This window comes from Poecilia formosa, unplaced genomic scaffold, assembly GCF_000485575.1.
Source record: "Poecilia formosa unplaced genomic scaffold, Poecilia_formosa-5.1.2 Scaffold297, whole genome shotgun sequence".
Taxonomy (NCBI): Eukaryota; Metazoa; Chordata; class Actinopteri; order Cyprinodontiformes; family Poeciliidae; genus Poecilia; species Poecilia formosa.
In genome coordinates this window covers 713895-727306 of record NW_006800236.1, presented here as the reverse complement: position 1 = coordinate 727306, position 13412 = coordinate 713895, and the positions used below count along the sequence as shown (strand labels likewise).

Genomic DNA, 13412 nt, shown 5'->3' with positions numbered 1-13412 from the left:
GAGATCCTAAAACATGAGCAGAATTAAACTTGCATGCAAAATGTTGGTAAAAGAAACGTTAAAAATAAAAAAAAGTGGGATTTTTTTGAATTTGGTTTTTTTAATTTTTTTTATTTGCATCTCTTCAGTTCAACCCATTCGTATGCTTGGAAGATCGCTCCAAGTTTCATGAGCGCCCGCTCGTCAAACAAATGCAGGTGGCAGCTGCACCTCAAAGCAAACAGCTGAAATGCATTGTGGGGTACAGTGTTTAAAAAAAGCTGACAGGTCCAATCATTGTTATGAATCACAATGCTGCAGGTCATTTGTGGGTTATAAATGCAGCCGGGAGCCCACGACTGCTGCTACAGCGTGAACAAAATTAGCCAACACAATGGTGAAGGTAAGGCTCCTCGTTTTGTTTGGTGTCTTTTTTATTTTTTATGTTTCTGTAAATTACTTCACCGAACTCAGAAAAGTGGAGGCAGATCTTTGCCATTTGTGCCTAACTTGATCCGACGCTTCCTGCATTCCTGACAGATCATTTTCTACGAGGACAGAAACTTTCAGGGCCGCTCCTATGAGTGCAGCAGCGAGTGCTCGGACCTGCACTCCCACTTCAGCCGCTGCAACTCCATCAGGGTGGACAGTGGAGCTTGGATGGTCTACGAGAAAAACAACTACATGGGCTACCAGTACTTTCTGACAAAGGGCGACTATCCAGACTACCAGCGCTGGATGGGATTCAATGACTGCGTTCGATCCTGCCGCGTGATTACCATGGTAAGACCCCCTCCAGGTACAATCCCAATTTCACAGCAGAAGCAACTGATAAGTGCAATCTCTCCTGCAGCACCAAGGGTCTCATAAGATGATGATCTACGAGCGCCCAGACTTCGGACGGACGATGATGGAGCTGACTGATGACTGCCCCTCTCTCTACGAACGCTTCCATTTTAACGATGTGCACTCCTGCAACGCGACGGATGGCCACTGGCTCTTCTACGAGCATCCTCACTACCGGGGGCGCCAGTACCTGCTGCTCCAGGGTCAGTACAGGAGGTTTCATGAGTGGGGAAGCTTGAGCCCCAGGGTGGGATCAATCAGACGTATCACAATGTGAGAATGTGCAAAGTGTTTTGTATGTAAGATACTACAAATAAAGTCAATTAAACCATTCGAATGCTTTCTGATTACTTGAAGAGACTCCCCAAGGATGACATTTGGCTACAATGACCTTTACACACAGTTTAAGCCAAGCATGTTTATTAGGAACAGATGGAAGAACAAGGATCTTAGTTAAAGTCGGTGATTCGCCTGAGAGAGCCGATCCTTGGGCTGGCGCCACCCCAGTCGCTGTACCTGCGGTACTCGCCGGGTCTCAGGTAGTAGGTCCTCCCCCTGTAGTTGGGTTGGTCGTACAGCAGCCAGTGGCCGTCAACCACGTTGCACGAGTTAATGTCGGACATCCGTAGACGGTCCTGGACATTGGGGCAGTCGTCGCTGATCTCCTGCATCTGGCCGCCCATGTCCGGACGCTCGTACAGCCTGATCTTGTAGGAGCCACGGTGCTGCAACGGGAGCATTTATGAGTCTTTTGCAGGTTACAGGGGTGGATCTTAAGCCTTTTTTCCACTTATTTCTTACCGTGGGGATCATGCGGCAAGAGCGGATGCAGTCATTGATGCCAATCAGGCGCTGGTTGTCGGAGTACTCCCCCCTGCGCAGGAAGTACTGGTGGCCCAGGTAGTGGGGCCTGTCGTACACCATGAAGCAGCCACTCTCCACTCGGATGGAGTTGCAACGGTTGAAGTAAGGGTGCAGGTCGGCACAGTCGCTCATGCACTCATGATGGCGACCCTGGAAATTCCTGTCCTCGTAGAATATGATCTGCAAAAGTCATATTTCTCTAAATATACATAAATAAACCAAAGAAAGATTTTATTTTTTTTTAGCAGCACGTAATAAACTTACCTTTCCCATTGCTGTTTTAGTGGAGGCCAGACTGATGCTCAATAGATGTTCTCTGCGCCGTTGTCCTTTTATATAAAGTAGCCGTGTGATGGCACAGCATAAAGTATTGTCATCCAAATCGGTTTTTACAACACAAATCTGGTTATGTATAGCGATGAACGGCGGCGCGATGATGGCTTATTGTTGTTCACTTTCCACATGTTCATCACTATTGATAGACGGTTATCCGAAGGCCACCACTCCCAGTATCAGCAGAATAAAAAACAGCAGTGATTTACATTCTTGTTTTTCCTGTAGCTTCACACTTGCACAGATCCTAAAATCCATATAAAGAACGACAAATATCAGGTTTTGGTCTTTTTGGGAAGATGAATTGTTCTAATTAGGTTAAGGATACTTTTTATATGACAACTTTACTGTTCATTGCCTTTTAAAAAAAAGTGATTTTAGTTTGTGGAAAGTTTAACCCTGCTGATTGTTGACCAACTCCAATTAATCCTTGTTAATAAGAGATGCATAATGACTCTGACATCACAGTGTCTCTCTGGATGAAAACAAAAATGTTTAGAAAGCAGATTAAAGAAGGACTGAAATCGCATTTGGCAAACGTAAAATGACGTCCAACATTTGGATTAGCATGTTTGGGTTTCTGTTGCAGACACTTGGCGCAACACTAGTTAAGTGTTAACGACCCATTTCTGAATTTCTTTAGATTTTTGTGTGGCAAGTTAGAGCAGATGCTCCATGTACAGATTTTATAGTCCTCGACACAATTACATGGACTTAAGTAAATATTCTGAACAGCTGACTGGAATAAAATGTCTCCATTGTAAAGGCCCTAACCAGAATATTTTGATCGGATTCAGCTTGATTGGAATGAAACTGTAATCTGAATGACAAGGATGGTTCATGCCGATTGACAGGCAAGAAAACACTTGTTCTAGTCATGTGATGATTGTGGGTATGATTGTAGCCTATGCGGCACTTTTCCACCTTCAGCGGCCAGGTGATATGGTGGGAAGCAAACCTGGTGTGTTGAAGATGCAGCCTTTTTATTAGAAACACTAAGAGAGCTGAAAACGTGTCAACCGAAATGTTTAGTAAGTAATGTTTTTGTACAAAGCAGCATAAAAGATTCCCAGAAAAACCCCAGCTGTTTTATAAACCTCCATCTAATGTCACGAGACTTGGCCTTTTTGTTATTGTAATTTGCAGGCAGGAGGTGTTTTTGCCATGGTGCCATGGTCTTTTATCCATTCATTCAGATAAAACCCTGATTCATCAGGGCCGGCGGCCCTACTGGCAGATTACCGACCCCGCTATCACACACTCAAACACCTCCACTCCAATGGTTGGAGCTCTTCATTTCAATCGGTCCGAGTATTCAGTCGAGATCACCAAGTCACAGAACACGCCTGGACTTCGTGGAACATAAAGCAAAAATGTTTATTTGCATTGAAAACTACAAACGCATTGAACCACAACAATGTTACAACAACTTGTCTGATAATATAGGGCATTACAAAGCAAAGTACGTAGATCTCAAATATACGCTGTACATCACCTTTACAATATTAAAACTATATATTTATCAACTGGATTGTTGTTTAGGAGGTTTACAATGTGCTTTTTGACTAAATAGAAAACATTGGGTTTCACCCATAAAGCATATAGGAAAGTACAATAAGATACAAAGCAATGCAATGAAAGCAATTGGCACACACTAGTCCCAGTACCCACTAATCACACCTGAAGTGGATTTAAAGTTAAATTCTCTCAATACAGGAATTGTTTTTTTGGTTGAGTCCTCTGAGAAGAAGTGACTTTTTACAGCATTTTGAACTTCAAAATAAGGGGAAAAAAAAAAATATATATATTTTTTTAAAAGTCTGAAAGTAAAAAAATAAAAAATAAACACTACCAGGGGAAAAACAAGGCACATTTACAAAAGCACCTCCTTCGTCTTTAACAATGCTAAAACTATCGTGACAAAGAAATGAAGCTTCAATCAGTTTCTAAAACGACCCGTCTGCATGCTGAGCTCCGATCCGCTCCAAACATGGAATTTCTCATTTCTCTTTTTAAAATGTGTCAGCTGGGATTTCTTCGCAGGACAAATCCAGGAGGCTCCACACGTGACAAACCAGAACCTGCACCAAGCTGCTCAGTGGAAAAGCACTGATCAGTTCCTGTGTGCTGCAAAGTGGTTCTCGGCACAATTCGTCCACTGAAACGTTAAAAGCATACAATGCGGGAGCAACTGTAGTGCTTTTGTGGACAAACTGTGCAACGACAACCTGCTAAATATCTACTTCAACATGCATCAGTCGGCCATGGTGCAAAATAAGCCCGTTGCCTTTATGACTGGACTCAATAATCGACATCTGTCAAAGGGGAAAGTGCAATAAAAGCCAGGCAGACGGACGTAGTGCCTTCAACAGGGTTCCTACATGTTCTAGGACGACTTTCTATCATTTTCAAGGCTCTAGTAGAGTTATCAGTACATGATGGATGGATGTGTGGTCAGACTGATACATGGATAGATAATTGAACAAACTAACAGGTGGATGGATAAATGAACAGGCTAACAAATGGTTGAAGGAACGCACAACAGATATTGTTTTGGACAAACTGATGGGAGAAATTGGATAATGGATGAATGAATCTATCACTTCTTTGTCCCTCTTTATTTTAAAGCTATCAGACAAACCAAAGTGGTTGATTGAAGCACCTTTTTTTTTTTTTTTTTTCAGAAATCCAAATATTTATAATGCAGCAATTGGGACTGGTAGTTCTAGTTCTGGAAAACAGTTCCATCAAATTCTTTGTAAGACTATGTAGGAACCCTGCTTAAAGAACCAGTAGGTGAGGCAGTCCCTGAAAGGGTCAAAGCTGACAAAACGCCCTAATATTACAGCTCCGAGACCCTCAAACACAACCACTACACGGCAAAACAGCAACGGTGAAGCATTTAGCCTCTATATTCAGGCGCAGATCCAAGAGAAAAAACTTTAACTGTGGATTTTAACATAGATGTTTCCGCTCTGATGCGAAACAGAAAGGCACCATGATGACACACTGCCGCAGCAGCTTTTTTCACATAAAATATCATTAGATCCGTCCTCCAGTAACATGAATTGTGTAAATGTGACATCGAAGATAGCTGCGCTGTTTGCAAAAATCGTTAAGAAAACCCATTTTGAGACCCCAGCAGGTTCTCAAAGCTGTGAACTATGTCCTTCAGCGCAAAGATGTTAAAATTGTAATCCTAATGCGTAAATTAAAAGCAAGTGTCGCAGAGTTTCACTGCGTTGCTGTGGAGCAGATATGACCGTGTGCTAATTCATGGAGAAGTAGTAGGAACTGTCGGCGGAGAGTGTGGCACGTTCTGCTTGGGGAGACGTCGGCCGGTTAGCCTACACGAGGGGCGTGGAAGGGAAACGCGGCGGCGTCCGGCGACTCTGTGGGCTCGGGCAGATGGTAGTAGTCCTTGGGGTGCGTGTAGCGGCGGTGCCTCGGCTTCAGATGGACACGCGAACGGGGGAACAGCTGACTCTATGGAGGGACAAGAAAGCAGAAAATGCCTCAGTAAGACAAACGCCACCAAGCTCCTGGGTGGACAGACGCTAAATCCACCAACTGTAAGGTGAGATTTGATTCTGTTTATACCAACAGAATGATTGATTTACTGGTACCCTTGGTAAAAGGCGACAATAAATTCATCTTCTACTGCAGGTACTTTATGTCACACCTAAACACTGATCAAAATCCAACTAGGGCTGCAAATTATTAGGGGAAGATAAAACTATGCTACTACAGGAGTTTTTGGGTAGAAGATATTTACAAAAAATGTATGTTTTTTGTACAGTTTTGACTTAATGACTGCTCTAATTATGTAGTTTTTTCAGCAAATAGCCTTTTCTGAGTCTGTAAACTCCTGTTAACAATTAATCGATTACTAAATTAGTTGGCGATCATTTCAATGATCGATTCATCACAATTAATTCGATTCATAGTCTCAGTTCGAAATCCAACCAGTGGGGAGAATTTTACCTCTCTGGGGTCATGCTGCAGAGCAATCGGTGTCATTCCTGAGTAAAAATGTGGCGCCGTCGACTCTAAAAACTGCAAACAAGAGACACATATTTATTATATAATCTGAATCTACATTAACTGATTGTAATCTTGTCATTTCTTCGTGAATCTTAGGTACCTCTGGGGTATTGCCTTCCATGGCGGGCCCAGGAGGCAGGTAAGAGCTTCCATCCAGGGCCTGGTAGGGATATTCTGGCTGCTGTGAGTACATCGCTGCGCTGAAAGGGGTTGGCACCTGGACACAAACAACACAGGGTTGATAAGTGGGGGAATTTACCTAAACAGCCGAGCGATGATTTGTTTCACAAACCTGAGCGATGTTCCATTGATACTGGTTTGCGATGTCCTGTGAAAAGACAGACAATATAAAATAGCTGCTATCTTGACGAATTCATTGACTCTGAAGGTAAAAGTGCTCTTGCTACCTGGTAGTGAGGATACACAGGTGGCTGCTGGGGGTGAACAGGCTGATGGGACTGAGGAATCATCAGCTGAGGGTGAGGCTGCAAGAAACCAGTTCCCATGAACTTCTCCACACTTTACGCTGCATTCGGCGGGATTTCAGGTGAAATGGTCGGATCCTTACCGACCAGTGGTGAGCCAAAGGGTTCATGCTGGGGCAGTGAAAGTAGGCCACGCCCTTGTGGTAGGTGTACGGATGTCCTGTGGATGTGGTCAGATAAAACGTCCCGCAGGACATCTGAGGGTCAAGGTTGGCCATGCGGGTGTTCTTAGCTGAGAAAAAAAACACAACAACGACGAAAAAAGAAAGAAAGAAAAAAAGAAAAAGAAAAAAAATCCATCTAAACGGAAAGTTTGAAAAGAAAACCAGCTGGCTGAAATTCAGCTTACCTTTTCCTGAAGAGTGGTTCTTTTTAACGGCCTGGCCAATGCAGAGCTTCTTCTCCTTAAAGGAGATTTCAGTCGCCTTTTGATTTAAGACAACGAGGTTAAACCCGGATGGATGAGACGGATGCAGATGCGTCATGACACTTACATTACTCAGGATTCTCAACACGTCGTCTTGGTTTTCAAACGTAACAAACCCGTATCTGTTCAAACAAACAAGAGATTTATAAGGCATGTTTAAAACGGTAGGGAGTAGAGAGGAAAAGGGAAGAAAGGACAGAAGTAACCTTTTTGAGATTCCTGAGCGGTCTATTATTATCTTCACGTCTTTCACTGCGCCGTATTGCGAGAAGATCTGATGCAGGTCGCCTTCGTTGACCTCAAAACAAACAGGTACATTTATTTTAACAGGACTGGACTGATCTCCGCCCCACAGCGGTGCGCTTCTAAAGAAATCTCACCCTGTGGTCGATTCCCCCAACGAAAATCCGGTTGGGAATGATGGTGCCAGGAATTGGGGGGTGGTGGGTAAGGCTCTCCAGAGGGTTCTCTTGATTTAAGACATCAGAAGATGAAGAGCTGCTGTCATTAAGCGACGAAGGGCAGGATGTGAGCTTTAAGAAGCAAAGCAATGTTAGAGAAGCAACAGAATTCCAAAGTGCATCATCATGCTCAATGAATTTCACAAAATAAACAGTGATGAGGGGGAAAAAAATGGGAGATCTCAACAACTTAGAACTAGGCTTGTCGCAATAAACGATAAATCAATTAATCACACGATAAATTAAACCTATCGACCTCATTTTAATTATCGGCTTTATCATCTCTTTCTGTCTTTTTTTCTTTCAGTTGATGACACTGAATGAAAAAAGGCTCAACTCCGGTGCTCTTCCTTAGTGTAATGTCCAGCGCACACTCCACGAGTTGTTGGCGGACTGTCGGCCCATTTTCAAAACCTGACAGAAATCCTAGGTACAAGGGTTCGATTGGGTTCGTCATGCCGTGTGGTGTCCAGCCACAAGGGCACAAAATAATGGCTACAAGTCCAGTTAACTAATTTTAAAACCAGGCATTAATCAATGCTTTACTAGAATCTACCTGTGATGCATGTGGCTAGAGCCAGCGTAAAGTCCTGACTGAATGAAAATCATTATAACCTATTTATGTCACTTTAACGAAGAACAGCTGAAAACCTAACGGGCTGCTGTAGCAATTTGGCTCCAGTTCCTCCCCTTGTCATTTCTATATTCTTTGAACGAAATGCTGAATAAATATTAATGTTGTCCTAAGGGAAAAATAGGGGCAAAAAAATCGTGTAGTATGAACTACTGCATTAGGTAGTCGGATGTGCCCATCTTCTCTTATTTAAATCTCGTGATTACTGAGGGGCAATATAGTATACAGACTTCATATCTGCACTCTTTTGGTTGAATGCAGTATTTATTTCCACTTTGGCTTTATGTTTTTTAGTTTTTATTCAAGTACGTTTTTTGTTAATAGAGACTGAGAATACATTTTATTTTTGTTTTTTGTTGTTTTGTTTATTTAGTTTATTAGTTCCAGTGTTATGTGTTCTTTTGAAAATAAAGTGTATATCTATGGCAGGAAATAGCATGCATTATTACATCATTTCCATTAAATCAGTGTCAAAAGGTCTCGAAACAATATTATCGTGTATCGCAAAATTTTTTTAGACAAGTAATCGCTCGGCAAAATTTGTTATCGTGACAGGCCTACTTAGAACAGCATTTTTAAATAAACTTTTTACACTTTAAGATGAAAATATCAACAGCTTTCATCATATTCAGCTTTTGATGCAGGGTAAACAACACTGAAGTTAACATCTGATTTGAAGCTGGGGTTTTAATTTAGGCTGATTTCACAATTTTTAGATATAAATCTAAATGAATCCATTACTAGTAGTTCTAATGTCATTAGTTATTAAAAGCCATTGTGGAAAGTCCAAAGACCCACATGCGGCTCCGGGGCCAGAGGTTGGAGACCCCTGTTCTATTTCTATTAACAATTATTTAAAAGACAGTTGGTTGTTTGTAAATGTTTTATTACTTTAATAAAAACACAAATGTTTATTTGAATTTTTTAAACATATAAAAGGTTTTCTGGCATTAAGATTGTAGCTTTGTGGATGGTTTTGGGGGAATTATGTGCATCTTAATAGTGTTTTTAAACCATTTCAATGCGTTCGGGGAGCTTTGAAGCCACCTGAATTGAGGCCATGCTTGACAAACCACAATACTTAGACATGTCAGACATATATTGAATTATTGGGGCCTGCCCATAGCATTACATAGGGAAATAGGTGCCTGCCATATACATGGCAGGCATGTATTACATGGTGCCTGCCATGTAATACATGGCAGGCACCTATTGATCTACACCTAATAGAACTTTTCTTTCTTTGTTTATTTATTTTTATTCCGTCACCGTGAATGCGGCTTGTACTGCTGCGTGCATCCCCACAAACATGCAGCTCGATCTCAAGAAGGGAGCTAATACTTTTATTGGGATTCAGAGTTACCATGGCGATGTAATTCGTGTAGGGTGTACAACTCGTGTAGTGTGCGCTGGACATTAGACTAAGGAAATGAGGAAGGGAGGGTCAGTGGAGAGCACCGGAGCTGAGCCTTTTTTCATTCAGTGTCATCAACAGAAAGAAAAAAGGCCGGAAGAGACGATAAAGCCGATAATTAAAATGAGGTCGATAGGTTTAATTATCGTCCGATTAATTGATTTATCGTTTATCGCGACAGGCCTACTCATACGCTTCAAACAGTTTTCTAATACGTATCACGGTTCCCGAACGGGAAGGAGTTGTTCGGACTGCTTTTTGGAGTGAAACTTGTTGGCTCAAACAGATGGAATTATGTCTCCCCCTGTGTGTCTCTCTCACAGCTGACAGTTGGCAGAGAGGATTAATTACCATAGCAACAGAACACAGGTCATAGCTGCTGATTCAGATTAGTTCTAACTATGGTGAACACCCAGTTAAAACAGAGGGCTAGATTTAACCCAACCACTGTTACACATTGAATCAGTGTGACCATTTAAAATGAAGCTTAATAAAAATGTCAAAATAAAAGCCTTGACCATTTTTACATCATGCAATTGCTCTATTGGTCATTATATAACTGATGTTACCAAACCATTGTTACACACTGGATTAGTGTGGCCATTTAAAGTGTCGCTTCCTGAAAATTTCAAAATAAAAGCCTTGACCATTTTTACATCAAGCAAATGGTCTTTTGGGATTTACATGACTGTTTTAACCAAACTACTGTTTCACATTGAATTAGTGTGGTCATTTAAAATGAAGCTTACTGGAATATTCTTCCCACGTTAGTGCACCGCCATAGGCAGTCCAATAATATTAGCTTTTTTTTTTATGTTTGTTTTCCTTTTTGTGCTAATTAACATTAGCACAAATATTAGCATTTCACTGCCCTTGACTAGTGCATTAGCATTAGCCTTTTACCTAAAATAACCAATTTGTTAATTTTCTTACTTATTTGCCATGTTTAGTATACTGAATGGAGTAAGTCAATGACAGACAACATGCTAGTGATGCTCCACATGCTACTGATATCCTTCACGCTAACATTAGCATTTTGGCTATTTTTAGCTTATGCATTGATTTTAACATAATGAATGGTACAAGTACAGCTTAGTCAACATGCTTATGCCTTTCCACAGGTTATTGACTACAATTTAGCAAAGCTTAGCATTGATGCTTATTTTTAGCATCAGAACGCTGGGTCCAAACCAACAGGCACACTTTGGCAGGCCCCGGCGAAATTTCTTCAGGAATTTTCTAGTTTCAAGGATATTACTCTATTTGATGAAAGTTCAACAAAAGGCCACAGTGCGGAGCCCGTAAAAACTGTGAAATAGCCCTTTTCGGCATTTGAAAGCTACGAATCAGATACTAACTTCACACAAACTAGATTACGAACCATTTTTCACTTCAATTTTACCACAAAAATACATTTTACATTTTGCTAGCTGCGAACATGGCCGTTCTTAAGCATAAATTCATTATCTTTATAATATATTTTCCATTTCCTCTGTTTAATTTGCACAGTCGCACCCGAGCTTGGTCAAGAGACCGTACTTCAAAAGCCTACAATTTATTTAATTTGGTGAAAAATGTATCCAACTATGTCTTGTACTCTAATGTTATGGCGATACCGTATTGACAGCAAAGTTAAAACAGAAGAAAGTCCCTATTGAAAATAGTCAACGTCAAAAACGTTAGAACTGTTAGCATCGCCGGCTAGCTGAACGACTAGCAACGTCGTAAAGACAGTTTAACTCACCGTGTTTTGATTCTCCACCTCCATAGCCACATTCATCCGAATAATTTTTGCCTCTTAAAGATGTATTCGGACTATAATCCGAGTTTAAACATGGCCCGCAAAAGTTCTGCAGCTCTGCTTCTTTGGTCACCTCCAACGGTGTGAGTCAGCCGGAGACCCCCGAGCAAACCTCAGTCGGACAGTGATCATGGAACTTTAAGGTAACCAAGGAGACGAAACTTTATTATTATCATTGGCCAAGTCGTTGTTAACGTTTCCTGAAAACACAAAACTGCAAAGTCTCCGTGTTGAAACGAACAATAAGAGCAAGTCCAAAGAAAGTTCAAGAGGTTCTCGTCAATGTTCTAGATAATATTTAAAGAACTTCGAAGGAACCTTCCATGAAGTTGGTTTACTAAAGTGTATAGTAAAATGTATAAGGTACCACCAGGGAACATTTGTAGAATATTTCCTTTCAGTTTTCAACACAAACTAACTAACCTTAAGAGAAAAGTTTCCTAAGAGTCATTATTAAGACTATATTGCAAAAGTTGCAGTTGAACTCCAGCTTAGCCGAACATTTAGGGGTTATTTTTCAGATAATTTGGCGCTCTACCAGCCTGACTCAGAGTCTAAGATACCTATACACAGGATATGCATAATGTCATCACATTTTAGTCCAGATGATAGGGTGGAAATGTAAGTAGCCTAAACAGCTAAAAATAAAGATAATGCCACAATTCTGAAAAAAAAATAAAAATAAAAATAAAATGACTAATTAAACTGCATGTTTTCAAACGTAATGCAGTTCTTCATTATTCCCACACGGGGGTGGCATTTCCACAATAATTTAAACTTCTTTGTTTCCTTGTGTTTTCCAATAAATATCTGACCCTCTGTCCTTTAGAAAAGACCTGGTAATGATTATAGTTGTATTTTATAAAAGTAATAGTTTAACAAATGTTTTCTGATCTTGAAATAATCATCCTGGATGTGATAAACTTGTCAGTGATTTCTGAGGCCTCCACCTTTCCCTTCTCCTCCCTCAGCCACAACAAAGTGACTATACAAAGACATCAACGTGTCTTCATCTGAAAGGAAATTACATTATTTTACTGAGTAGCAACAGTCATTAATTAACCACAAACAGAAGGAACACATTCCTTCCAATAAACCTGCACGTTTTATGTCTTTGTTTCTTCTTTTATTGAGTTTGGAGCATTTTCCAGCTTTACAGTAGCATTTCCCACCACTGCCGCCCCCGTCTGACTAATTTGGGCCCCACCTCTGCTTGTCAGTCATCTCCAGTTTTTCTTTTCTTCCCAAATGCACAGTGAATGTGTTGGAGCAAAACGAGAAGGGTGTGTTTGATAATTGCATCCATTTACGCCCTTTTGTCTTTCTCGAGGATCATGAGGTCCAAGTGCTGCTCGCACGCTGATCGGCGCAGAAAACGGAGGGGTCAGCTCAGATGTTCGTGTCCCTTTGAGAAAATGTCCAATTCGCCTCGGTTGGTCAGTCAGTCAGACAGTCATGGAGACAGAGGTTGATGAAAAATGAACCATAACAGAAGGGTTCAACTCCAGCTCTGTAATTAGTCTACAAATCTCTGATTTCCCCTCCTTCATCTACAGGCTATTTATAGCCGCTGCATTCCTTATGGAGAATGAAATGATCTCTTTGAGACAGTACAATGCCAGAAATAACAGGTTTGGACAAACATTTGCTGAGGCGTGGTGGGCCTGGCTGACCATTGCTGAGTTCCACTGTGGTTTGAGTCTACTGTTTTTTCCCCCTCATCCATTTATTCATCTGTTATTCCAAACGGCAGTGGGTTTGCTGGAGGAGGTGCAGGGGGCCGGTGGCGAGTAATGTTATGGTTCAACAAAGGAGCTCGACTGAAATGGCTTTGGAGCGCGGCGCGTGCCTCGCAAGGCAGGCGGAAAATAAAAAGGCTCACCTTCAAGCCAACTCTCAGGTAGCTGCAAGGCCCCGAAGTCGCTCTGTGTGCTTTTTTTTATTTATTTATTTTGTTTTGTTGTGTTTTGTTTTGTTTGTGTTACAATCACACGGCCCCGCTGGGAAATGTGATCGGCTAAGACATGTGGCTTTGAGTGTGAATGCGTGCAGTCGCACTCGAATCACTGTACGCGCGCATCTTTGCATGCCTGTGTTTAGACTATCAGGAAAGGAAGGATTTAC

At 41.4% G+C, this 13412-nt stretch overlaps 3 protein-coding genes across 4 annotated transcripts; 1 reads left to right on the top strand and 2 right to left on the bottom strand.

Annotated features, from left to right (window-relative positions):
- Positions 1-271: 271 nt before the first annotated feature.
- On the top strand, positions 272-1162 carry LOC103151952 (gamma-crystallin M2-like). The gene is made up of 3 exons (XM_007572242.2): positions 272-382; positions 520-762; positions 833-1162. The coding sequence occupies exons 1-3, from the start codon at positions 374-376 to the stop codon at positions 1100-1102; spliced, it is 522 nt and encodes a 173-aa protein (XP_007572304.1). The 5' UTR covers positions 272-373; the 3' UTR covers positions 1103-1162.
- A 66-nt stretch (positions 1163-1228) lies between these two features.
- On the bottom strand, positions 1229-2062 carry LOC103151953 (gamma-crystallin M2-like). Its single transcript, XM_007572244.2, has 3 exons — positions 1954-2062; positions 1627-1869; positions 1229-1550 (listed from the first exon to the last, which is right to left on the bottom strand). The coding sequence occupies exons 1-3, from the start codon at positions 1960-1962 to the stop codon at positions 1275-1277; spliced, it is 528 nt and encodes a 175-aa protein (XP_007572306.1). The 5' UTR covers positions 1963-2062; the 3' UTR covers positions 1229-1274.
- A 1312-nt stretch (positions 2063-3374) lies between these two features.
- Positions 3375-11431, bottom strand: LOC103151954 (protein boule-like). 2 transcript variants are annotated; one of them, XM_007572246.2, is made up of 11 exons: positions 11232-11431; positions 7359-7511; positions 7185-7276; positions 7046-7100; positions 6901-6976; positions 6635-6711; positions 6474-6551; positions 6359-6394; positions 6167-6283; positions 6007-6078; positions 3375-5508 (listed from the first exon to the last, which is right to left on the bottom strand). In XM_007572246.2, the coding sequence occupies exons 1-11, from the start codon at positions 11265-11267 to the stop codon at positions 5365-5367; spliced, it is 936 nt and encodes a 311-aa protein (XP_007572308.1). In that variant the 5' UTR covers positions 11268-11431; the 3' UTR covers positions 3375-5364. The 2 variants fall into 2 exon arrangements, with proteins under 2 accessions (XP_007572308.1, XP_007572307.1); XM_007572245.2 differs by having other exon boundaries at positions 6635-6783; positions 11232-11430.
- Positions 11432-13412: the final 1981 nt, after the last annotated feature.